Source organism: Fukomys damarensis, unplaced genomic scaffold (genome assembly GCF_012274545.1).
Source record: "Fukomys damarensis isolate Sample0158 unplaced genomic scaffold, DMR_v1.0_HiC HiC_scaffold_23, whole genome shotgun sequence".
Taxonomy (NCBI): domain Eukaryota; kingdom Metazoa; phylum Chordata; class Mammalia; order Rodentia; family Bathyergidae; genus Fukomys; species Fukomys damarensis.
Window position 1 is genome coordinate 23,474,276 of NW_022900935.1, and position 24,102 is coordinate 23,498,377.

The following is a 24,102-nucleotide window of genomic DNA, read 5'->3' on the forward strand; positions in this document are numbered from 1 at the left end:
GTCTTTATCCCACATATATATGAAAGAATGCCTGGTACAGAGTGGATGCTCAGGGAGTATCGAATGAGAGAGTAACATAAAAAGATGGGTGTTTTTACTAAGTGGGGATCATCTTACATTGATAGCTCTGTAACCTACTTTTTTCTGCTACAACGAATTTTGAGTGCCTGTATCCATATACTGCTATGATGAAATTTTTGATGTTTTCCTTTCCTCCCATCCAGGAAGGAGGGGAGGCTCCGGTGCCCTGCCCATAGTGCTGCTGATTGTCCAGCAAGAGTGACGGGCGTGAGCAGGCAAAGACCTGGTGAGTGTGTTCTCAAGTGTGGCCAGAAGCAGGAGTGCAGAGTCCTGTGGGCTGGCTCAGCAGCTTGGATTTTGATGTAAGGCCCAAGGAGAGCCGTGGAAGGATTGTCACCAGGGCCCTAACCTCATCCAGTGTGCATGTGGCTGAGAGCTGGTGGAGGCCTGGGCTAAGAAAGTAGTGAAGAGAAGAGATTCGTGTATGATACAGAGGAGACGTAGGGAAAGATTAGATGTGGGACCCGATAGGGGAAGCGGGTAGGAAAGATGTACAGTTCATCAGCTGCTGTGGATGTGAAATAGGCTTCTGGGTGATGTCCTAAGACTTGCATCAGGATCTTTCTGCCTTTCCACTCACAAAAGACTGCCTGTCAACTGGAAGTTGTGGTAGAAGGTACAGGGTACCCAGTACAAGGTCTGGTGCACATCCCTCCTTGTCCCTCCTTTTCCTTATTTCTTTGAGGCTGACTTCTTCCTGTGATAAGCACTGACAGAGTGGACTAAAGTTGCAGGGAATGGGGTTGAGTAGTTGGTTTGGAGTAATGTGGTGGACCTTGGATGTCAGGCTAAACCAACTCTAGACTCTTCCCTAAGGGTGATGTGGAGGCATTGACAGTTCCAAGCACTATCCATGCACTCACCTGTTTGCCCATTCATTTGTTTGTTCATAGAAAGTGTTTGTTGTGGGATAAAACAACAAAGTGCATGTGAGGGACAGGATCAAATTTGCACTTTTGTGAGCTAAACGGTGCCATTGGTCTTTGTGCAGGATGGGCTGGAAGGAAGCGACCAGAGGCAGGAAGCCCAGTGAAGAGACTGGAGGTGATTGGGATGGAGGCCAGGCATTTTCAGTGTACAGACAAATTGTGGGATGACGAGAGGGAGCATTTGTGGAGGACTTGCTGGCTGGGGTGGCTGAGGTGATGGTGGTGCTGTCCCTGAGATTGGGGGCCCTGGAGGGAGAGGGTGCATGAGGAGTGTGAGTTCTGACTGAGCCATCCTGAGCTGAGGGCTTGGGGATCTGTTTATTCTCTGTAAACTCCTTGAAGGGAGAGGCTGTGCCTCTTGGTCATCACCCTGTCCACTGACCAGTGCCACACGGATGGCTGAATGACGAAGGCTGTATTGGAGATGGAGCTGGACTAGATGGGAGAGGAAGTAGCTTGCCTTGGGTATATGCTCTTGGTAAGGTGGGCACTGGGATTATGTCAAGGGTCAGCAGGAAGGGCCATGTCACAGGTTGGAAAGTTCGAGTGGAGAGAGTGGATGTAGGGACACCACATGCCATTGACCTGTCCAGTCTCTCAAATGATGGGTCTGATCTGCCTGAAAGCCCATTCTCACCAGAAGAGAAACCTAAAAGGGAAGCCCACTGTCCTCTAGGGAAGCCATTGCTGATGGCATGTCTGGAGGTGTGGAGATGGGGTGTTCTGTAGGTTCTAACTTCTGCAAGCTGAGCTGGTTTGAAGGGTAGGGGAAGATGCTGTGAGATCCTGAGGCCCAGGACACAGCTAGTACAAATTAAGCTGCATGTACAACTATAATCCTAGCCCTCTGGAAGGCTGAGGCAGGAGGATCACAAGTTTAAGCCCAACAGGGGCAACTCAGTAACTTAGTGAGACCCTGTTTCAGTGTGAAGGCCCTGGGTTTAATTCCCCATACCACCAAAAAAAAAAAAAAAAAGTGAAGCCACCTGCTAGGTTTGGAATGCCTTGGGTCCAGGGCCCAGAGTGCTCCTTGGGGACTGTGTTCTGGGGCAGGGCTCAGGTCAAGCCTTAGGCTGAACCTGGCAGAGCAGTGTGATGTCTGTATCAGAGCGTCTCAATCTCTGTACTGTTGACACGTTGGCTCAGGTAATCCTTTGTTATGGGCACTGGCCTGTTACTACAGGATGTCCAGCAATATCCCAGGTTTCTTTCCACTAAATGCCAATAGCATCCAGGCCCAGCCTTTTTTTTTTTTTTTTCCCCAGTTAATTTTATTGGTACCTTTTAGGTATACTTTATGATCAAATTCATCATTGGGAATTTGTACCTGTACATGATATATCTTAGTTCTTGTTTTTTCCCATTCCTCTTCACCCCTCCCTACAAAAGCTTTGTTTCTGGTGTTTCTTTTCCTCCATGCCCCCCCATATTTCCCCTTCCCCTTTGAACCTTTGCTTCCTATTTCACAATCCTCCTGTCCCAGCCTCCCAAGTGAAGGGATTACAGGTATGCACAGTCGGCACCAGCCCCAGACGCCCCAGTCCTGACAATTAAAAATATCTCCAGACATTCCCTAATGTCCCACAATGGGCAGTCCCACTGTGGCTTGAGAACCTCTGGTCTGCACTTCTCTGCTGCTGTCATTATGTTGTACAAACCTGGAAGACTAGAGGGCAAGTTGGGGAAGGAAGGTTTAGTGATGGATCACTAGAGCTGGGTGTTGAGGGTAAGTGGGTAGCTGGGGCAGAAGGGGAGAGCAGGGAATTCAGAGACCTGGAGGCAGCACTGATGAGCATGGATCCCTGGGGGCTTCACAGGAAGGGGCTATAGACTCTGACCCTCCTCCTGATTGCTCCCTCTACTCCCTAGAGAAGCTAATAGCTGTAAGGGGCTTAGTGCAGCTGGGGTACCCCAATATCAGCTGGGTGAGGGAGGGCTGTTCCTGGCTGTGCTCACAGTTTGGGCACCCCTGGCTAGGAGGAGGGAAGGCAGTCAGGGGCAATTCCTGCCAGTTCCTCCTTCCCTGGGGCAGGGGTCACAGCTATGGCTGTGATTTATTTCCTGTGTAATCCAGCAGTTGGTTTGGTGAGAGTTGGAAACATGTTGGTTTTCCTTCTCAAGTGTAACAACGCCTGTTCCTGCCTCCGAGGCTGTTGCTGCCGTGCCACATGGTAAACTGTCTAGGACATGACAAAAGGGCTCGGTTAGCTGCCCACTGCCAGCTAGAAGATGAACAGCCTCCAGCTCTCCCTTCCCAGTGAGCTTGCCTCCTTGCCTAAGCCTGGCCTTTCCCCTTGGCTAGCTCCTGTTTTGGGCCCTGGATACCCCTCCTTTTACCTGTGTCTGTTTCTGGGTGCCAACCTCTAGGGACCCAGTGTCCTGTCCTGGGGAAGAAGGTGGGGGAGCCTCTACGAACAGGTGGATTTGGAGACTAATTAATATTTGTGAATAATAACTCATGCCCAAGGGAAATAGATCAGTTTGTGTTTGCATATTCATGAGGGGGCCTCAGGAATGGTCCCAGCTGTTCTCCAGCTGGGAACCCCTCCACTCTGGCTCCTCAGGCCCCCTTGGGAGCTGGCAGGAGTGGGGTGGTTAAAATGGGCTGGGTGGAGGTGACATAGCCTCTCTGTTGCACGCATCTTCTGTGACGTTTGTGTGCACGCTTCCTCCTCTTCTCTCCCAGCAGTGATTCCCAGGCCCTTTGACTTCACAAAGCAGTACACTCTCCAAAAGCATTTGGGGGCCAGACAACAAACTAGAATGGTTGGCAGTTTTTCTTCTGCTAAGTAAGGACATTATAAAAAAACAACTGCTATCTGCTATCCCCATCATCTCACACAAGAAAGGACATTTTGGCACCAAGGATACAATTTAAGAATAAGGACAGTTCTTCCTAAGAAAGGGCAGTTGGCAGCTTCACACTGGTGTAGCAAAGGAAAAGGATATCCTAAACCATTCTGAATGTCAAAAAATTGCATCCAATTATATTCTGTATCAATAAGATGTATAATTGTGTTCCTGCCCAAATCTGTCAGTGTAGTATAACTGATGGTCTCAGTGCGGTTCTGAAATTCCAAGTTGAATGTGAGTGTCCATGTGTTTGGGCCTATCTGTCTTTTAGTTTTTGGTGGCGGTACTGGGGGCTCAGCCTATGGCCTGGTGCATTCTAGGCAAGCATTCTATCACTGAGCTACATCCCTAGCCCCTTTTTATTTTGAAACAAGAGTCTTGTTGCTTGGATTGGCCTTGAACTTGGGAGCCTCCTGCCTCAGCCTGCAAAGTTGTCAAGATCACAGATGTGTGCCACCATGCCTGTCAGGACCTTGTTTTTGTCTGAGTCATTGAAACCTAGACTGGAGCAGCCATGCTGGTAGGGTGTGCGCCCTGTTCTGAGCAGTGCTGGCTTCTCTGTGACCCAGCAAGGCTAGTGGCAGCCTTGCCGCCCTGCTCCTTTCCCACCTCCTCCTCACATGTGACCTGTGACTGGTGCATGGACAAGGGTCAAGGTCTGGACCTGAGGCTGGTCAGATGATGAAGGGCTACTTGCTCTGCTCTGCTCTCTGCTGCTGACAGAGGCCCTGGAGCAGGGAGTGGTCTGAACCTCCTGACACCAGAGGCAGGCTCTATGCCCAGAGTCTTGGGGCGGGAGCATCGTATTCATGCCAGGAGCTGCTGAGGGAGGGGCCCTGGCTTGGACAGCTGTGTGGTTGCCAGAGTAGTTCCTTGAGAATGTGTGCGTGTTTGCTGTGTTCCTTCTGTCTCCTCGTCTCTTTGGGTGTCTCTGTCCCTGAATCCGTGGACCACTGGGAGAAGCTCTCTGGAAAGGAAATGTTTTGTTTTCAACTTTTCCGCTTTTGCCTATTTGTGGACCCTGACAGTGTCCTAAGCACCCCAACTCAGATACATAAGGGGTCTCTAAGTTCCCAAGTAAAAGGCACTTGTCTTTGCCAGAGTGAGGGTAGGGCTGCCAAAGAACCAGGTCCTCTTGACAACCATGGCTGGAATCTCACTCGAGGTTGTACCACAAGGATGTTTGTTCTGGGAAATGATAGCTCCCAGATGGCTGTGATGACTGTGCTATGTGAGCCTTGCACCCCTTTGCTGTTTTAACCAGAGGCTGCCCTGCCCTGTGTCTGTGACGGAGTGTTAACACCTCTGTGGCAGTTTGATGGTGTACTATTGAGTTTCAGTCCTGTCGTGCCTTCATCAGCCAGCTATGTCCCCCGATGTGTGTGTCCTCTGTGTACACCCACATGATGTTTGGACCAGAGGGCTACACTTCCGTGATGTGTGCACCTGGACTTTACAGTGCTGTGATTACTGACCGAGGAGCTATGGGGGATGAAGCCTCTGTCATAACTGTACTGGGGAGTTACATCTCATGATGATGAGCTTCATCCCTTTATGTCTCCTCCAGAGAGATTTGCCCTGTGATACTTACGCTGGAGGTTATGGCTCAGTGGTGTCTGCAGTGAGGGTTACATGTCTGGAATGCTTGAGCCTGGGAGTTAACCTGTGACGTTTGTATTATTGCACCCCATGATGCCTGCCTATGCCAGTGTCTACTTGTTGTGTGGTGTGACATATCTTTGAGTTGTCATCCTGTGATATTTGTGCTGCAGCTCCAGGATGGTCGTATCAGGGAACCATACTTCCATCGCCAGGCAGTTACTACCTGATGACTGCTGGGAAATTAACTTTTGGCTGTACTGTCCCACGGTGCTGTGGTGACCAACCCCAGACAGGACTTTAGTGATAATGACCCCCATCCCAGCATGGCCATGTAGGGAATCGCTGTGGTCTCAGCCACCTGGGTCCTGTGATCACTGAGCAGAATCGCTGCCTTGGTATAAATGGAGCTGGATCCATATACATGCCTTCAACTTTATTGCCTTTGCTGCTCAACTCATCTCAGTTTTGGTGAGACCCTGAGAACAGTACACATCTCCCATCCATCCATACTTTCCTTCTGTGCTTAGCTGCTACTCACTCCTAGTCCCCGCTTCTTTGTCCACACCTCTGTTCATCTTCTGCCATGTGACCCTATAATTTCAAACTGTCTGAGCTGAGATCATGTTTCAAGAAAGACCAGAACCATCTTTGAGCCCTGTCACTCTTGTTCACCTGCCCTGTCATCGTACAAATTTTCTTACCATTATATGTTATCAGGCACCTGAGTCTGACCATGACTCCCTCACCAGAGGCCCTGGTACCTCTGGGGGGACCCCAAGGCATGTTCATCGACACTCACTGTCTGATTATGCCTGTTGACTTTTTAGAGTATGAGTGAGGGACTGACCATGTTCTAGCTCCCTGCCCACAGTGAGGTGTGAGCAGAGCTGTTGGGCACTGCTGTACTTTGTTTGAAGCCCCCAGGCAGGGGGTAGGGGAGGGAGACCCTCCAGGGCTCACCATAGGCTGAGGAGTGATAGTTGTGTGTCTACAGTGTGCAGCGTGCCTTCAGGGAAGACTTCTGGCAAACGCCTGCAGAGGGAGGGTACACAGGTGAGGAGGCTGTGAGCCGAGGCCTGGAGGCATTCAGCCAGTCCCAAAACTGTCACTCACCTCTTCACCCTGATCTTCTTTGGGCTTCCAGAGGAGGGATAGGGGTTGATTCTTAGAAAGGGCCTAAAACCTTTTTTCCTAGCCAATGAAGCCTCCCTGTGGAGTGGGTACATGGGAATTGGGTAGGATGAGGGTGGCCAGGTGGGGCAGCTGCAACTTGTTGAATGCAGTCCTGACAAGCCCTGACTGGTTGTGGCTTTGGCTGCAGGCCTCTGATACTTGGAGCTGCGTGCTGCTAACAAGTCTGTGTTGTGGGGTTGTGCTCAGCATGTGGGGGTCTGGCCTCTTGGCTTCCTGCCTCCCCACTTCTGGGAAGAGAGCAGGCAATAGGCTGCCCCTAGAGACTGGAGTCTGGCCTTTGTGGGTCCGCCTAGCTGCTCACTGCTCCTTGTCTCTGTCTTGTCTTTGTTCAGCCTCTGTCCTCACCTGGGTGAGTTGGAAGCTCAGAATCTGGGGTAGAACATTCCCGTACATCTCGTCTCAGCGATTCCCTGTTCTTCCTACTGGTGCTTAGAGAATGCCCTGAAGTTCACAGTGTGACTGGTGGATTATCCATCTCCGTGCTGGGATGGTCATTGCATAGTCCAAGGGAGGTCTGTGGGCAGAAGGACTCTGGTGCATATCAGCTAACTTGCCTCTGCCCTTCTCTCCATTATAGGTGGATTGTCCCGGGCTGTGGCTGGCTGTGGAGCTAGAGTCCTGGATGGCCCTGGAGCCAGCCCCAGGGAGGATGATGGTGCCCCTTGTGCCTGCACTAGTGATGCTTGGTTTGGTGGCCGGTGCCCATGGCGACAGTAAGTCTGACCCCTCAAAGTATGAATCTCCCAGGTTGAAAGGTGACATTTTTCGCCAGGCGTGGTGGGGTGTGCCTGTAATCCCAGCACTCGGGAGACTGAGGCAGGAGGATTGCTGTGAGTTTGAGACCAGCATGGGCTACATAGCGAGTTCCAGGTCAGTCCCCACTACATAGTGAGACCCTGTCTTAAAAAAAAAAAAAAAAAAAAAGTGACATTTTTCCTAGCAGGTCTCTAATACACATCTAGTAGCATCAGCTACTAGTAAGATAAATAGGATGGCCAGATACCCCTCTAGAGAGAACTTGCTTAGAGTCCCTCTCTAAAGAGTGCCTGACCCCACTGCTTCCCAGGAGAATCCTGCAGAGTGCCTACGTGCTCCTTAGGCACAGCAGGATAGGGCGTGTCTGAGTGTGACCCTGTTTTATGGGGCTGGGATGAGACATGTCCTGGATTCATATGGTCTTTGTGTAACATGCCCAGCCATATGCTGTGTCCACAACTGCAGATCTGTGTAGAAGCCTAGTGGTGAAATGTGTCTGGAGAGTAGGGTGGAAGTAGGGGGTAGAACACATGTGTGCACAGGTCCTAGGAGGGCTCAGAAGCTAGAGCTACCCATAGCTCTTCCCCTGGCCAGTCCCTCAGGGTCCAGATGTGGAGATACTGAGCCTTTCCTTCCTTTCACTTGAAACCTTCAAGGCATGGAGCATCCCTCTCTCCAGGGCCTTTATCCCTGGAAACTGGAAGATTGTGCTGAGCTCCAGTACCTGCGCACACGCACGTGTGCGTGTGTGTGTGTGTGTGTGTAGGGGTGGAAACTGTCCCCTACCCAGGTCTAACTCTGAACTTTGGTTTCTTTCCTGGTGCTGCCCTTCCCCCGCCTGGCAGTACAGACTGGCCACAGCCCGCCCCATCACCATGGTTACCCCTGCTTGGTTACTGGTGGGAGGCGGAGCTCAGGGCAGGCTCAGCCAATCTGCAGGCTTGGGGGAGGGGCAAGGTCGGAGCTGAGGTCTCTGGGGGAAGGGACTGTTCCCAGCTCCTCTGGAGCTCAGAAGCTGCTTTGGCCAAGCCAGGGGTCAGCTTTCACATCAGTGGGCCATAGGATTTCCCCCACCCACTCCAAGTCTCAGGGCCCAGATCTCTACCCCTTGCCCCACCAAGGGCTCCTTCTCCTAATGGCTCATTAGTTATTCAGCAACCAATCTCAGAGGGGGCAGCACTGAAGCGCCCTGCCCTTTGTCCTCAGAGGCAGGGCTTTGGGTGGGGCTGGAAAGGAAAGGGGATGAGGCAGGCATTCCCTTCTTGCCCAGAGAGGTGAGGGCAAAGGGTCATGGGAGCTCTAAGTTGCTGTCCAGGACAGGACTGGGCAAGGAGGAGCCCAAAGAGCTGGGAGTCTAGGCAGGAGAAGTCAGGTGGTAAATCAGGAAGAATCATGTGAGGATGGGGTGACTGCAGACCTAGGGAGGGCTGGTGGGAGAGAGCTCAAGCCTGCAGAGGCAGGTTGGAGGAGACTTCATTGGGTGTTACTCTGCTGTTGGCAGGGAAGTGAAGGCTTGTCCAGGTGTGGTCAGCAGCCCTCGGACGTTGGAGAACTACTTTTGCTCCCTCATCCCCACCCAGACATTCTCAGAGCCCAAGAGAGCAGGGGGACAATTACTAGCTCAGTGTTACAGAACTGCATCCTGGGGGAACCACTGCCTTCCCTTTCTGCTTCAGACCCAGCACCCCCCAACCTGCTCCACTCATTCCCATTCCCCCATCTGCTTCCTGAATTCTCTTCTTCTTTTGAGTGGCATCATCACCCACCTGGTCACCAAGTCAGAAACCTGGACCTCCTCCCAGTCTTCTCCCTCTTTCATATCCCACATCTCAGCCATCACCAAGTTCTGTTGTTTCTACCTTCTGAATATCTTTGGAATGCATCCACTTCTCTTTCTCTGCCGCCTTTATCCAAGCTATCCTCAGCTGTTGCTTGAGCTTCAGCCTGCAACAGCCTCCTGACACATTGCCTGCCTGCAGTCTCTCCTAATCTGTTCTCCACCCTGAAGAGTCACGCTGCAAAAGGAAAGCTGCATTGAATTACTCCTCTGTCTAAAGTCCTTCATTCCTTTCCCCCATTGCTTTTAGGGTAAGTTTGGGGTCTTTACGCTTCTCCAGGCCAGGATTGTTGAGCCTTTGCCAATCTCAGCCTTCACTATCCCCTTCCACGTGCACCCCAGCTGACTGCTCTTGGTTGTTCACAGGTGCATCCAGGCCTTCTTTGTTTCTCGTTTCCTGTTGGGCACTTTCTTCCCTGCCTTTCACCTGCTCATTTCTGCCTCCCCTCGACCCATCACTTCTAGGAGCCTGGGTTTTGTGTTGTTCCTCTGTGGGTCCGGAGAGTTCAGGTGGTTGTCAATGCAGGGCCTGGAATGTGATGGGTGAATAAGTGAAGGGGTAGAGCAGGTGTGAACCACAGTAGGCCGTTGTGTATGGGGGAAGCAAGATGAAGCTTTTTAAAGCACATTTCCAGGAATCTCCTTGCTGTTTAAAGACCAGAACCCAGAGATCAGCGCCTTAAAGGTAGTAGCCAGCTATTGAAGCCGAAATCCTGCCTTGGCCAAGGTAGGGGGTTCAGGAGATGTGACTTGGGTGCTCCCAGGCAGAGAGCCATTGGGCAGGAGCCCAACCTGGGGAGTCAGGGTCTGCTGTACTGGCCTGCCTTATACTGCACTCACTGTTGGGTCTCTCTCCCAACTGTGTCCAGGCTTGGGCTGAGCTTGGGATACTTCTCACTAGGGGCAAGCAGCCAGGCGTGCACAGGGCTGCTGCAGAAGGCAGGGTAGGCGCCCTGAGAATTGACGACCAGAGCAGTGAAGCGCAGAGCGGACAAATGTGTTTCTATAGGCCTCTTAACAAGACAAATGAATGGGGGTCCTGGCCTTGGAGGGGAGTGGGGGGAAGCAGGTGGAGAAGCAGCTGCCAGGAGTTAGCTCAAAGGCCCAGCATCAGTGCAGAGCCAGTGCAGGTGGAGACCTGGGCATGCAACACATGTGGGGCTGGGTCCCCATTCAGTGCAGCTCCCCAGCCCAGTCTCTGGCTTCTCAGGAGGGAAGAACTATGGGCCAAAAGTGGTCCTGACTTGAGTTACAGGTTTCTGCCAGTCTTGTGTGTGTACCAGGTCTTGGACCACAAGGAACTCACATAAGCCTGCAGTGGGCAGCACCCACAGTGTGGGAGCCGAGGCCTGGGAGCAGACAGTTAACAAAGCGGGTACAGGTTAGGGTGGTGCTGGCACAAGCAATGACCTAAACATCTTGGGTGGGGTGTTGCAAAGCTTCCTGGAAGAGGGGAACTCAGGAGCATGAGTGGGCATTTGCTAATGGAGTATTGCATAATGAGGGGAGATTGGGAGGAAGAAATAGGAATGCCCCTGGGCTTCTCTGAAGAGCCTTTGGGAAGTCAAAATGAGAACTGGAGTCTGGCAGGGCCCCAGGACCAAGTGAGTGGGGCCCAGTTTATAATCCAGGTACTCAGGATCAGTGGACATTGGAGCTGAATGCCTGGTGGCTAGAGGGCTGGGTAGTGGTTGGGAGCTGCAGGTACAGGTGGGCAAAGGCCTGAGGAGTTGAGGGTGTGTCTGTTCTGTGATTTCCCCTCCCCCAGAGCTTCAACTAGGGACATGCCAGAGTGCTGCATCCGGGTTGTGCAGTGCCCTCCTCTTGCTTATGGGTGGCCCTTCTAGACTGTACTCCCTGAAACTTCCTACAGGGTGCTTTCTCTCCCTGGGCCTGTTTTCCTATTGCTCAACAGAAGTAATCACACCTATCTGGAAAGGTTACCTGAGGGCATCTGATGCCTAGTAAGTGCTCCCCCTATTGGAGGCCAGGCCCTCCTAGAGCCAGGATGTCTCTGAGTAGGCTCATTTGGAGTTGGAGGGACCAGGAGCTATCACTGAAGTTCATTAATGCATTCCCAGCTCATTAGGGGGTTCAGGACCCGGGAAATTGCTCCTGCTAGAGCTCCCCCTGGCCTTGCCACTCTTCACCACTGTGTGTCTGCACCCTGCTTCCTGGTGCTATTTGTGTGCCTGTAAATACTGTTCCTCAGGGAAGGCACAAAATAGCAGTCAGTCTCCCTGTGGAGGAGCTTTGGAGGTGGCCCAGTTGGCTGTCCCTTAAGCTGGACTCCTATAACCTCTCTGGAGGGTGTGCCTTGCTGATCCCAGGCTAGTTCCTTTCTTAAGTCACCTCCACTCTGCAGGGGTCAGTGGCCTGGGCCTGCAAATGTCAAGCTGCCTGAGCCAATCAGGCTGGGTGGCAGCGGGGCACTGTGATAGTCCCTCCTGACCTAGTCTCAGTTCTGTTCGGACCCTTACTGAACACCAGCTGTGAGGCAGGCACAGGGGAGAGTGGTCAGCCTGCTGTTGCCCATCTGCCTGGGGACCTGTCCATTCACTGGGATGTGATCCATCCTGGACTGGGAAACCTGACTGTGAGGCACAGAGCAGGCTCCCACAGTCTCAGATGAGGGGAAGTCACCTGCAAAAGCAGAGTGCCCTTGGCCTGGCAGGTCAGGGCAGGCTAGAGGGGTTGGCAAGTCTGAGGATCCACACTGTTCTTAGCACAGTGCTTAGCCCTTTTTTCAAAAGTGTCAAAAGATACTTTTCTGAAGACAAAAAGTAGTGAAGCTGGCAAGGTCGGCAGAAGCAAGTTCAGGGCAAATGTTGAGTCTGGGTTTGCAGCTGATGAGAGAAGTAGCCCTACTGAACTCCCCAAAGATCTTCTGGTGAACGAAAGGCACCAGGACTGGAAGGGGAAAGAGAGTCTGGGAAGAGAATGGGCTCTGGTTGGGATCTAGTGAGGAATGAGGTACTGGGGTGCCAGATTGGTGGGGAGCGGGGTAAGGCCTGGCCAAGGGAAGAGGCCTGCCCAGCTGCCCTGGGGCTGCACTGGGCAGAACTGCTGTGCCTGTCTGGTCCTGGGGATAGCCAGACAGGGCACTGGCTCCTCTCCAGCCTCCAGAGGAAGGGAGGAGTACTGGCTCCTTGATGGCCACAGGTCCTGGACACAGTTCAGCCTCCACACAGCTCCCGAACTTTCCCTCCCAGCTGCCGTTGACCCTGTCTGGCTCTCCTCCCCAGCTTCTCTGCTCTTTGTTTGGCAGGGAGGCCCCGCCCCCATCCCCACCCCCAGGCCTAGCAGGCCTTTCTGGTTCAGCAGGTTCTAGTCTAGTTTCGACTGTCTACACGTTGAGGCAAGAGCTGGACACTGGAGCTGTGGGGAACTTCTGCCCAGGGATTTTGGGATGTGTGAAAATGCTGTAAACACCACCTTCCTCTTGAGTGTCTTCTTGCAATCTGTACCTTTGTATGTTGGGAGCTGGGTTAGATACCTGAACCAGGGCAGGAAACAGGACAGGTCTGTGTTATATTGTGTGCCAGAAGTAACTATTGAAAACTCACCAAAAATGTGGAAAAATAGCTTCACACATGTGCATAATAAACTGAGAGCAAAAGCTGTAACCTCACACATGTGTAAACTGTGACCGAGCTGTGGGAAGCAGAGGGAACCTGCACTAGGAACTGAGCTAATGGGAGGCTTGGAGTTGACAGGGGGTCTGGGAGGCTTTCTGGGGAGATGGTTTAAGTTGAGATGAGAAAGGTGAATAGGAGGTAGTGGGTAAAGAGGCTGTCCAAAAGTTTTGCAGCAGGAGCAGCTACATAAAAGCTCCTAGGCCATAGGGAGAGTTGCTTTTTCAGGGACTCGGAAGCCAGCACTCTGGGGAGAGTGGCTGGGTCAGAGGTGTCAGGGCTTCTTTGTCTGCCATTATAGACGTTTACTCTTTTTGTTTTATGAGAGCAGTGGGAAGCCTTTGGAAGGATTCAATCAAGGTGAGGCTGTCTGTTGTTTGGCGGCTGAAAGGAGAATGAAGGAGGTAGGGGTGGGGGTGACACTGGAGGCAAGGACACCAGCTTTTTAAACCAGTGAAGTGTCTCATTAAGAGAACGTGGTGTCTGGACTGAGGTGGTGGCCGTGCAGATGGAAAGCTGTGAGCTGCTGCCTGTTGGTCTGCAGGTGTGGGGGGCAGATGCCCTCTGTGGAGCCGAGGGGACAGTTGTATCTGAGAGAACCCCTCAAGAGGAGCAGCAGACTGCAAGACTGGCCAAGACTTTCTCCCAGGCAGTTGGGGCACCAGCTAGGCACACAGGAATTCTAGAACCTTTGGGTCATCCTCATGACCTTCCAGTCCCCAGCAGGATTGTGTTTGTTTCCCTACTGTGGCCATTCTTACACCCCCCACCCTGCCCTGGTTCTCTGAGCCGGCTAGACTTGCCTGCTATGTCCCTGTGTCACTAGGAATAGAGTCAGCCATAGGTGCCCATGATTAGTTTAGGACTTAGAATGCTGGTCAGACCCTGGTTCCACTTAAAGTCACCCTGACTTGTTGATTGAACTTACTAAGTTGCCTGAGCTGGTCTTGAACTTGCAGTCTTCCTGCTTCAGCTTCCCAGAGTGCTGAAATTGCAGGCATGTGCCTTGTGCTTGGCTCAACTCACTGGTTCTTAAATCCGCTAAGCCTCTGTTTTCCCATCTCTAAAGTGGGGATACTACAGCTCCCTCATGGGGTTGTTTGGCTGTTGTTGTGGAATGTATTTAAGCATCCTCTTTCACAGCTTTAAAAAACTAACAAACCTCCCTCCTTCCCTCATCCTCCCCAATGCTGACTTTTTTCTCAGTCACACTGTGGTTTTCTTCTACAGTCACCCATGCTCTCTTTTCCACTGTTTCTTCCGCTTACTCCTCTTCCTCCTTTGGCCTGACTTCAGTGGCCCTGCTCTTAACAAAGCCTGTTTTGTGCCAGGTGTTTTGGACTTTGGCAGGCTTAAACTCAAGTCACAGGTGTGCTGCTTACTGGCTGTGTGACTTTGGGCAAGTAACTAGACTCCTCTGAGAATATAAATTGGAGCTGTATTGAGGATGAAAGACTAGATGATACAGAATGGGTAGAGTGTGGTACAGAGTGGGTGCTTTGTGAAAGACTCTTTCTCTGCTGGGACCCAGGCCAGACATGAGCCTGTGGGCACTGAGCTGGTGGTCTGCAAAGTCATTTCTCGTGGTGTTAAGCCCTTCCTGGACTGTTGTTGGCTGATGAATAGGAAATGGACCTGCTGTTCGGACGAACTTGGCATTGCCACATCTTAATGGGCCAGGTTTCTCTGGCTTGCGACCCTAAGTGGTGGGACTCACGGGGATAAGGCTATGGTCTGGCCCAGGTGTACCAGGATGAGATGGATGTGGCAGCACAGTCTGAGCCCCTTCCTGCCCCCCCCCTCCCCTGCCTCAGGGAGGCAGAGGACCTCAGGGAGCCACCTAGTCCATCATACGGCAATAACCAAGTAGTGGGGGCAGAGGTGGTGAGGGCATATTACAGGAACATTTACCTGGGAAGACGTCCAGGGATATTTAGGAGTTGGAATGTCTAGGCTCTTGGGACTGCTGGTGTGTTGGAGCTGGGGAGAGGAGGAGTCACAGTTTCTGGCTTGAGATTTGGGGTTGATGGAAGTATTGTCACCCAGATGAAGAACAAGGTGAGGGGCAGGCTCTGGGAGATGGTGGGGCTCATCCCAGAGGGCAGCTCTCTGACATGCTTTGTCTTAGACCATGGAGTAATAGGGATGGGAGATGCAAGCAGGAACTCCAGACTCAGACTCCAGGGCTCATTCAGATTGTTCTCTGTCATTTAGAAGCTGTGTTATGTTAGACAAACCACATAACCTCTCTGTGTCTTGATTTTAGCACCCACCTCATAGATTTCAAAGAGTTAATAAGCATTTAGCTCATTCATTCATTTATTTATTTATTATTGGGGGTTTTTTTGTTTTGTTTTGTTTTTTTAAGTCTCACTGCACAGTTGAGAATGACGTGCACTATGCAGCCCAGGCTGGTCTCAAACTCACAGTGATCCTCCTGCCTCAGCCTCCCAAGTTCTGGGATTACAGGCGTGCGTCGCCATGCCCGGCTTAGCATTCAGCTCTTTAAACAGTGCCTGGTACAGTTTAAACACTACTATTTTCTCTATAAGTCTTTCTTGGTCCCTTTCTCCATCTGCCACCTATAGTATTGACTGCCTGTTGTGACCATGCTGTGATAACTTGGTGTCTCCATCTCTTCCAGGCAAGCCTATCTTTGTTAAGGTCCCTGAGGACCAGACTGGGCTTTCAGGAGGGGTGGCATCTTTTGTGTGCCAAGCCACTGGAGAACCTAAGCCACGCATCACATGGATGAAGAAGGGGAAGAAAGTTAGCTCCCTGCGCTTTGAGGTGGGTCCTGGGTCAGGGAGTACAGACAGGGCTTGGGTCCTCTTCCTTCTGGTCTTGTACATGGTTCTCTTAGTCTCCGTCTCTCCCTTCCATCTTTTGGAGGTGGGCGGAAAACTGTTCTGAGTAGGTCCTCATGTCACCAGCAGGTTGTAACCACTTGTGTGCTCTCTGACAGGTAATTGAATTTGATGACGGGGCAGGGTCAGTGCTGCGGATCCAACCATTGCGGGTACAGCGAGATGAAGCCATCTACGAGTGTACAGCCACCAACAGTTTGGGCGAGATCAATACTAGTGCCAAACTCTCAGTGCTTGAAGGTATATGCCAGAAGGACGTGGCATGGTGGGTGGGTAGACTGAGGTGTGGGGAAAGCCAACCAGTCTAGGCCCTGGATGACTGGCCATCTAGGGGGTGGGTGGAAGTCAGCCGTGAACAGGCCTGGGTCGTTGGCTTATGATGAGACCAGCTATGTGCATGGTGCCTTTGTACCTTCTTGCCAAGCTGGGTCATTGCTCTGGTGGGCTCTGGGTCTGATTTGAGGTGTGGAGCTACAGCTGGCTATCCCTTGGGCTTTGTGGCTGTGTCGGTGGATGCGGTTTTCCTGTGGAACCTGGCTATAAGTCTCAGTGTTCTGCTGTTGTTCTATGAGCAAAGGTCTCAGGCTGGGGACTGCGGCTCTGTATGTAGGATTTTAGTGTCTTTGCTCACTTGGTAGCACTGTCTTTCTTTCTTTCACAAACACTCCCTGGACTACCTTGAAGTCTAGGTCACCCTGCAAGGTGCTGCCCTTGAGGCGCTCAGTGTCCAGTGAGTTCTGTAGGGACAGCTGTACACCCAAGAAGGGAGTGTGACCAGAGTTAAGTCATGAAGTGGGGAAGGGTGAGCTGGGGATACAAGTGATGACTAGGCACGTGCATGGCTCGGTATAGGAGAATGGAGCTTTTTGAAAACTCTGGTTCAGTATGGAGTTTCTTTTGGGTGGGGATTTAGGACCCTCAAAAGAACACAGGAAAAAGAGGGAAGAGCAGTTTAGCCTGAGTCTGGAGACTGCAAAGAAGACCACACAGGGTCAGACTGAAGGGTGAGCTTTTTCCTGAGGATATAGGAAGACACAAATGGGGAAGGGAGTGGCATGATCAGACAGACCTCAGCCACAATGGGATCATCAGTGTGAATGTTTCTGAATGTGGATTTTCAAAATACAGCATTGATTGTTGCTTTCTTTCTGAAATTCAATACCAATACCTGCATACGGTTAAAAAAAAATTGAAAAGTATAGAATAGTAAATATAGGAAGACAAAGTCACTTCTTAACCCTACCTCTACTAATATTGGTTATTTCCTTGTGGCCCATTTTCTGTGCATGCACATATGTGTTAATATATAAAAAATAGAGCCAGACGTGGTAGTGCACACCTCTAATCCCAGCACTTGGGAGGCTGAGGCAGGAGGATCACTGTGAGTGCAAGACCAGCCTGGGCTACACAGTGAGTTCCAGGGCAGTGTGAACTAGATAGTGAAACTCTGTCTCAAAAAACAAAAACAAAAACAAAAAACAAACAAACAAAAAAATCACACAGTGCCCAATGATTTGTAGATATTTTTTTTTTCTTTTGTTCATTCGTTCCTTTTTTTTTGGTGCTGGGGATTGAAGTTAGACCCTTTGCACTAACCTATCTCCCAGGCCCATTTTGTTTTCATTTTGATACAGGGTCTTGCCGAATTGCCCTGCCTCAACCGTCAGTGCTGGAATTGCAGGTGTGACCACAATGCCTGATGTAGTGCTTTTTAAAAAATGTATTGTAAACATTTGTCTTTTCATTGAATAACTTTTGAGAGAAAATTTTGAGACAGGGTCTCATTATGTATTGTTGGCTGGCTTTAAACTCACTCTGTAGGTCAGGCTGGCTTGAACTCATGATCTTCTTGTCTCAGCCTCCACAGTGCTGGGAATACAGACATGTACCACTATGTCCACCTTTGCATCATCTTTTTTGTTGTTGTTTGGGATTTTTTTGTTGTTGCTTGTTTGTTTTATAAAACAGGGTCTTGCTTGGTAGCATAGGCTGGCCTTGAACTCAAGGTGAATCCTCTTCCCTCAGCCTCCCAAGTGCTGGGATTATAGGTGTGCACTGCCACGCCCAGCTGCATCATTATTTTTAATGGCTGTGGGTAAGCTATCACTTGATAGTAACCTAATTTATGTAGCTGTTCTCTTATTGTTAGACACATATTGTTTCCAGCTTTGTGCTTTTTTTTTGTACCGGAGATCGAACTCAGGACCTAGTATTTACAAGGCAGGCATGATGCCACTAAGCTAAATCCCTGGCCCTCCAGCTTTGTGCTTTTATGAGTCAGGTGCCATACATGTCCTTAAATCTAGGTGTACTCACTTTCCTATTATTTCCTTATTCTAGGTTCATGGAAGTGAAATTGTTAGGACAAAGACACACCTTTTTTGGGGGGGAGTGTATATGTGCCTGTGTGAATGGGTTTTGAACCCACACTCTTTGCACTGAGTTACATCTTCAGATATTTATTTATTTATTTATTTATTTATTTATTTATTTATTTATTTTTATTTATTTATTGGGATTGTTTTGTGGTACTGGGGATTGAATTTAGGACCTTGTGCTTTCAAGGCATATTTTTTTTTATTTTTATCTTTTTCACTAAGTTGCCTAGGCTGGGGCATGAATTTGTAATCTTCTTGCCTCAGCCTCCCAGAGTGCTGGGATTTTGGACATACCACCACACCTGGCTGGGCACATGCATTTTTAAGCCTTCACTATTTCTAGATTGTATTAATTTACACTCTGAGCAAGCAGTGTATAAAATAGCCTCTTTTATACATAGCTTCACCAGCAGTGGGAATTAACCATTTTTAAAAGTCTTTGCCAAATTAATAAGCAAAAAATGACATCTCATTTTAATTTGCATTTCTTTGATTACATGAGCAATTGAACATCTTTTCACATTGGCCATTTTTACACAGTAGCTGTCTGTGTTCACACATGCATCCACTCAGAATTCTTGCATCTGTGTGTCTTGAGTGAATCCGTGGGCTTTCCAGATCCGATGGTTGAGACAGGGACTCTGGACTACTTCATCACCATGTGACCTTGGACCAGTAACTATGCCTGAGTCTCATTTGCTCCATCTGCAGAAAGAGGTATCATACCCTCTATTATGCTTGCCTTGGCCACACATATTCTAAAATACTCTGTCCCAGCTGCTTTAGAGGATTAAATACAGTGTGCTAAGCACTTTGAGGCTCCAAGGTGTATGGTGACTGCTGTCTGGCTGGATGTTCTGAGGCCTAGACATGTGAGTAAGTGATCCTTGGCTTCCAGGCTGCCTGGCATTGTCTAGGTGGTGCTGTCTTCACTGTCCACTCTGTTTGGGGAGACTGTGACTGGGATCCAGAGAACTGAGGCTCCACCTTGCCACTCTTGGCCTTTGTTTCCAAACTGTGAAGTGAGGGCAATATGTCAAGTGCCTTTCCCCTGTTGGCATCTATCTCTGCAGGGAGCCGTCAGCCCTCCCCGTTATTTGGATGGTGGCTGAAAGGCCAGAACTATGGCTCCTGGCATGGACGGCATCTTTTCATTTTCAGGCTCTCAGGCTGGGGAATAGGGTTTTTTTTTGGGGGGGGGGTTTGGTACCAGGGATTGAACTCTGGTCCTTGGCGTTTGAAGCCAGGCCACTGAACCGCTGAGCTAAATCCCCGGCCCCTCTTTGTTGGTTTTGAAAGAGAACTCCTAGGCCCCAGGTTCTCTGTCTCAGTAGCTCTCTTGTTCTGCCTGGCAGCATGATTTTCTAAAGGACTCATAAGGATGAGAGGGTGGTCTTCCAGGACCTGGAGGAGGAAAACTCATTCAAACATGCCGCGGTCTGCATTGAGAAGGGCTTTTCTAGACAAAGCGTTTTTTTGTTTTGTTTTGGTGATACCAGGGATCATACTCAGGACCTTGTGCTTGTGAGGCAGGCAGCAGAACCACTGAGCCAAATCCCTGGCCCCCAAAGGTTTCTCTTTCAGGTCTTAAGGGTCTATGGTTTGATTTTTCTGTTTTTTCATTTTTTTGATGGTGTTGGAGATTGAACCCAAGGCCTTGTGCATGCTAAACACATACTTTGCCACTGAGCTACATCCACCCTCCAGCTCTGGAGCTGTTTGTACCTCTGGGGTGTGGAAAGTGTGTGATATGGTTAGGAGGTAAGAGTGTGACGCCTGGCCCTGCCCTGCCCGGTGAAGAAGGTAGAGCTGTAGGCCTGAGCAAGCCCCTCCTGCACCTGAAACATAGCACCCAGAAGACAAAATGCTGACCTGCTTTGTTGGTCTATGTAACCTTGACCATCTTTGGGCTTGGCAGGAAGGAGTCCTGGGGGGCGGGGCCAACGGGAAGTAGCCCAGTTGGCCACCCCTGCCCCACCTCTCCTAGGAGAGCCAGGAAAGCTGGGTGCTTGCAGGAAATGGGTGAAAGGATTGCTGGGTGAGTCATTCTTGGGAAAGCCACCACAGGGAGTAAAGAGGGGTGGAGAAAGGTGAAGCTGGTGTAGGGGCTGGGGATAAGGGTTGAGTTCCTTACCCGGTTACACACAGCACATGTGCCCTCCACATGCACAAGCGTGTGTGCACCTGCTCACCTTGGGGTGGGCGCTTCAGTCAGTGGTTCAAAGCTGCCTGGGCTTGCAGGCTAGCTCAGGTGTGGGAGCAGTGCACCTTGGAAAGGGAGCCCTGTCCCACAAGTTCATTCAGTCCCTCTGCCCCTGCTTTGCTCCACATCCACTCCTGGCTCTTGGGCCACCCCTCCTGCAGCCTCTGGTTCGCTGCCACACCACTCCCCCCATGGCCTCCACACCCTGCTTCCACAGCGGGACTGCTATTTCTGGTGTGGCTCAGCGAGCCCCAGGTGGCAGTCCTGGGATGGTCAGTGCTTTGCCTGTCCACCCCCGCAGGGCGTGAGTACGGGGTGGGGGTGTGCAGCACAAGCTGGCTGGGGGTGAGCCTGTCCGGACCATGATGAGCAGGGGCCCTGCCGCCCAGTGTTCCTGTCTGAGTGGTAATTGAAGCCATTAGCGCGCCAGCCTCTCCCTCGCCGGGTAATGGCAGGAAAAGCTCTTCTCGCTCTGCACTCTTGAGGCGGCGGCTGAATCACTCCCCCTCCAACCCACCCGCTGCCGCCACTGAGACAGGGAATCTGACATTTTCCCTCGCAAGTGTGGGGGGGGCACTGGGGGAGGGGAATCAGCCCTTCGTTCTGAGCCTTTCCCACCAGGAGGGGGTGGGGCAGTGAGGGTCCTGAGCTCAGTCTGGAGGTCACAGATTCGCCAGGGCAGTGGAAGCCAGGCCAGGAAAAATTGTGGTCAGGAAAGGAAGATCTAGGAGGAGGCTGGGTTGCCATAGGTATGGGTGGGGCCCTGGTGACTGGGTACTTTCTGGAAGGGACACAACACAGGGAGGAGAAGAGGCTGTGGAGCAAGGTTGAGCTGTTTCTGACTTGTCTGGGGGGCCTGGCTACATGGGCTCCAGTGGCTACATTCATCTTGTCACGGATACAGTAGACAAAGTGCTCTGAGTGTGGTATGGGTACTCCAGGCACTCTGTTTGCTGTGTGTAGGGAAGGCAGTGTGTGATGTAGCATGGACAGAGGGTGTGTGCAGCAGGCTTTGCGTGTATCAGGCAGTGCGGGGAGGGCACGCTGCGTACAGTAGGTGGTGTAGCAGGCTGTGTGTGTCTGTGTGTGCGGGCACAGCAGGTGGTGTGTACGCAGCAGGCTGTGGGGTGGGGGTGTACAGCAGGTGATGTGCACCTTACAGGCTGTGTGGAGAATAAGAGGATCAGTGGTCTGAGCTGAATGTGTGGGGTCAATCTGCAGCTGGTGAGATGTCAGAAATGCTGTCTGGGTTCCTTGTTTCTGGAACCCCTATGGGATCCTTGCTTGGACCTATTGGTCAGCTAGGACAGCTGGACAGAGATAGATATAGGGTGACATGTTTGGGCTGAATGATTCTCAACGTCTACAGTGGCACCTCAGTATGTCCTCTATAGCTAGGCCACAAGAGAGGGTGTGTACCAAATGGGATCCTGCCGAGAACTGCCTCTCTGTTCCCTTCCTCTTTCCCACCTGGCCTCAGTGTCTGCTAATTGGCTAGGACCACATCACCCATGCCTTTCCATTGAGCCATGGCCATTCTCTGAGCCCAGGAATACAGCTGTCTGTATGCAGTGCTTTACTTGTGGTGCCTATCTGGGAGCAGGCTCTTTCGAGGGGGCAGCTGGCAGGCATGTGGAACACTGACCAGGTTGGGACATGTCAGCACAGCCATGGTCTGAACCTCTGTGGTCTGCAGTGGCTCTGACTCTGGTAGGCTCTGGGACCTGTAGGGTGATGAAAGGTATCCTGAGATACCCCATGCCGCAGTCCCTTTGGAAACAGCCCCAGGGACAGAGGAGCGGTGAGCAAGGTGTCTGGGCTGGGCTAGATGGGTGTATATTTCCCCCGGCAGTCGTCGCTCCCTGTTCCACCCTCCTCTGACCAGGCTTATCTGTTCCCTCCACCCGTGGAAAGACTTGGCCCAGTCCTAACTGTGAGAGTGAGGAGTGTGAGTAAAGGGGTTATTGCAAGCCAAAAATGGTTTCCCAAGTAACAGGTGTACCCTTTTTCTGTAAGCAGCATATGTGTCTGGGTAACAGGTTGGTTTTGTGGAAACTTGGTCTGTTACCTATTTGATTTGCAGCCATAGAAGACAGAAAGGGGCCCAGAACCTGGAACCCATGCTAGCCTCTGCCCCTTCCCTAGCAGCTGGGGCATGTGTATACCGCAGGTCCAGCAGCTGTGGCATCTGTGATGTCCTTCTATTCCTTGTAACTACAGTGGGTTTCAGGACCATGTAGACAAGAGGTTCTGCAGCCAGTTACTGGAGATTCTGGGCCCCATGCCTAAGGATGGGAAAGGTCCCTAAGCACTCTCTGGGGGATCTCAAAAGACCAGACCCTGGGTGTTTTGGCTCCTGGAATGCTTCATTCTAGTTTCTAGTTTCTAATCTTCAAGTGCCCAAATGGACCCCATTCTGAATGCGCATGTCTATGGCATGGACAGTACTCCTGCCACTTCTGTTATCCCTCAATACAGGATACGTCCCTTGGCCTAGCCTGGCCTCCATCTCTATAGTCACAGGTGTTTTCCAGGCCTGCCCTGTGCATGACCACCTTGCTCTCAGCCTCTTGACCACAGTGGAGCCAGCAGCTCTGAGAACAGCTCTTTGTGTTGGAGGTTTTCACTGCCCCTGTGTGTGCACATTCTCCACCCTCACTAGGTTCTCCCCTCAGCCTGGCTGCCAGGGAAGAGAGAATTTTATGAAGGGAGATGACGTGACAAAACTTAAGCTTCAGAAAGGTTCCTGTGTGTGCAGAGTGGGGTGGAAGTATACCAGCACATGACACCAGTGAAAGGTGGATGTGGTCCAGGTGAGAACTGGCAGTGGTGTGAGCCTGACCGTGAGTTGGAGAAGAGGGGGAATGGATCAAGCATGTTGGGAAGAGTGGGAGCCTGCCCAGCCACGTGTAGGATTGGGGAGGCAGATGGCTGTGGGTTCCTGGCTCTGCAGGTGGCATGGTGATGCCATTTTCTAAGATTCAGGTCTGAGGTTTGAGGGGGTGAGTTGGTGGGTCCATTTAGAAATCTGTCAAGTCAGGTATGTGTAGACCTTCAGGAGAGAAGTTAAGGAGGCCTTGTACAGATTTGCCTGGCACTCAGGAGAGACATCTGGAGATGGAGTTTTGAGGCCGGGAAATGGCACATCTCAAGGAGCCAGAGCTAAGACAGAAGGAGCCCCCAGAACTGACTCCTTATGTTAGGAGGAGGTTCCTGAGAGATAGATAGGAGGGAAGTTGTGAGGCCAGGGAAATAGAAAAGTGTGTGTGAGAGGGGGTGAAGCCAGGCAAGATGAGTGCTGGGAATTATCCTTTGGATCTCACTCTGGAGCATCGTTGACCTTGGCGAGCTTACTGCGGAAGGCAGCAGGAGTGGTAGCAGGGCTGAGGAATGAGTGGGAGGCTGTCAGTGGTCTTGAGTGGCTAGGAGCAGGGCCTGGACCTAGGGGGTGTAAATGGATGAAAGAGTCTCCTTGGAGTAAGACTGAGGTGGGGGGACCCCAGGATGGTCCAACATGGGTCAGCACCTAGAACTGGAGAGTGGATATTTATATGACCGGGGAATGGCCTTTGGGCTCAGTGGGTGTGTATGTGGTGAGGCCTCACCAGACAGGCTGAGTAGGGCTATGTGGAGCTCCAGGGAAGCCCAAGGGAGGGGGATTACTGAGAGGAGGAGGCCGCTGCTGCCGACAGGCCCCAAACAGCTCAGACTCAGAAACAAAACAGGCTTTTAAGATGCCAAGTTTGATGAAATCTGAGTGCTGGAAG

At 51.3% G+C, this 24,102-nt stretch overlaps 1 protein-coding gene across 19 annotated transcripts in view; it reads left to right on the top strand.

Moving 5' to 3' along the window:
- The first annotated feature begins 224 nt into the window (after positions 1-224).
- The window catches only part of Ptprf (protein tyrosine phosphatase receptor type F), a 76,452-nt gene continuing 52,574 nt past the window's right edge, over positions 225-24,102 (top strand). For all 19 annotated transcript variants that reach the window (XM_033767583.1, XM_033767589.1, XM_033767584.1 and 16 more), the window contains exons 1-4: positions 225-307; positions 7,237-7,372; positions 15,532-15,677; positions 15,853-15,994. In XM_033767583.1, coding sequence (XP_033623474.1) covers positions 7,282-7,372; positions 15,532-15,677; positions 15,853-15,994 — 379 coding nt within the window. In that variant the 5' untranslated portion in view covers positions 225-307; positions 7,237-7,281. The remainder of the gene's footprint in view (positions 308-7,236; positions 7,373-15,531; positions 15,678-15,852; positions 15,995-24,102) is intronic.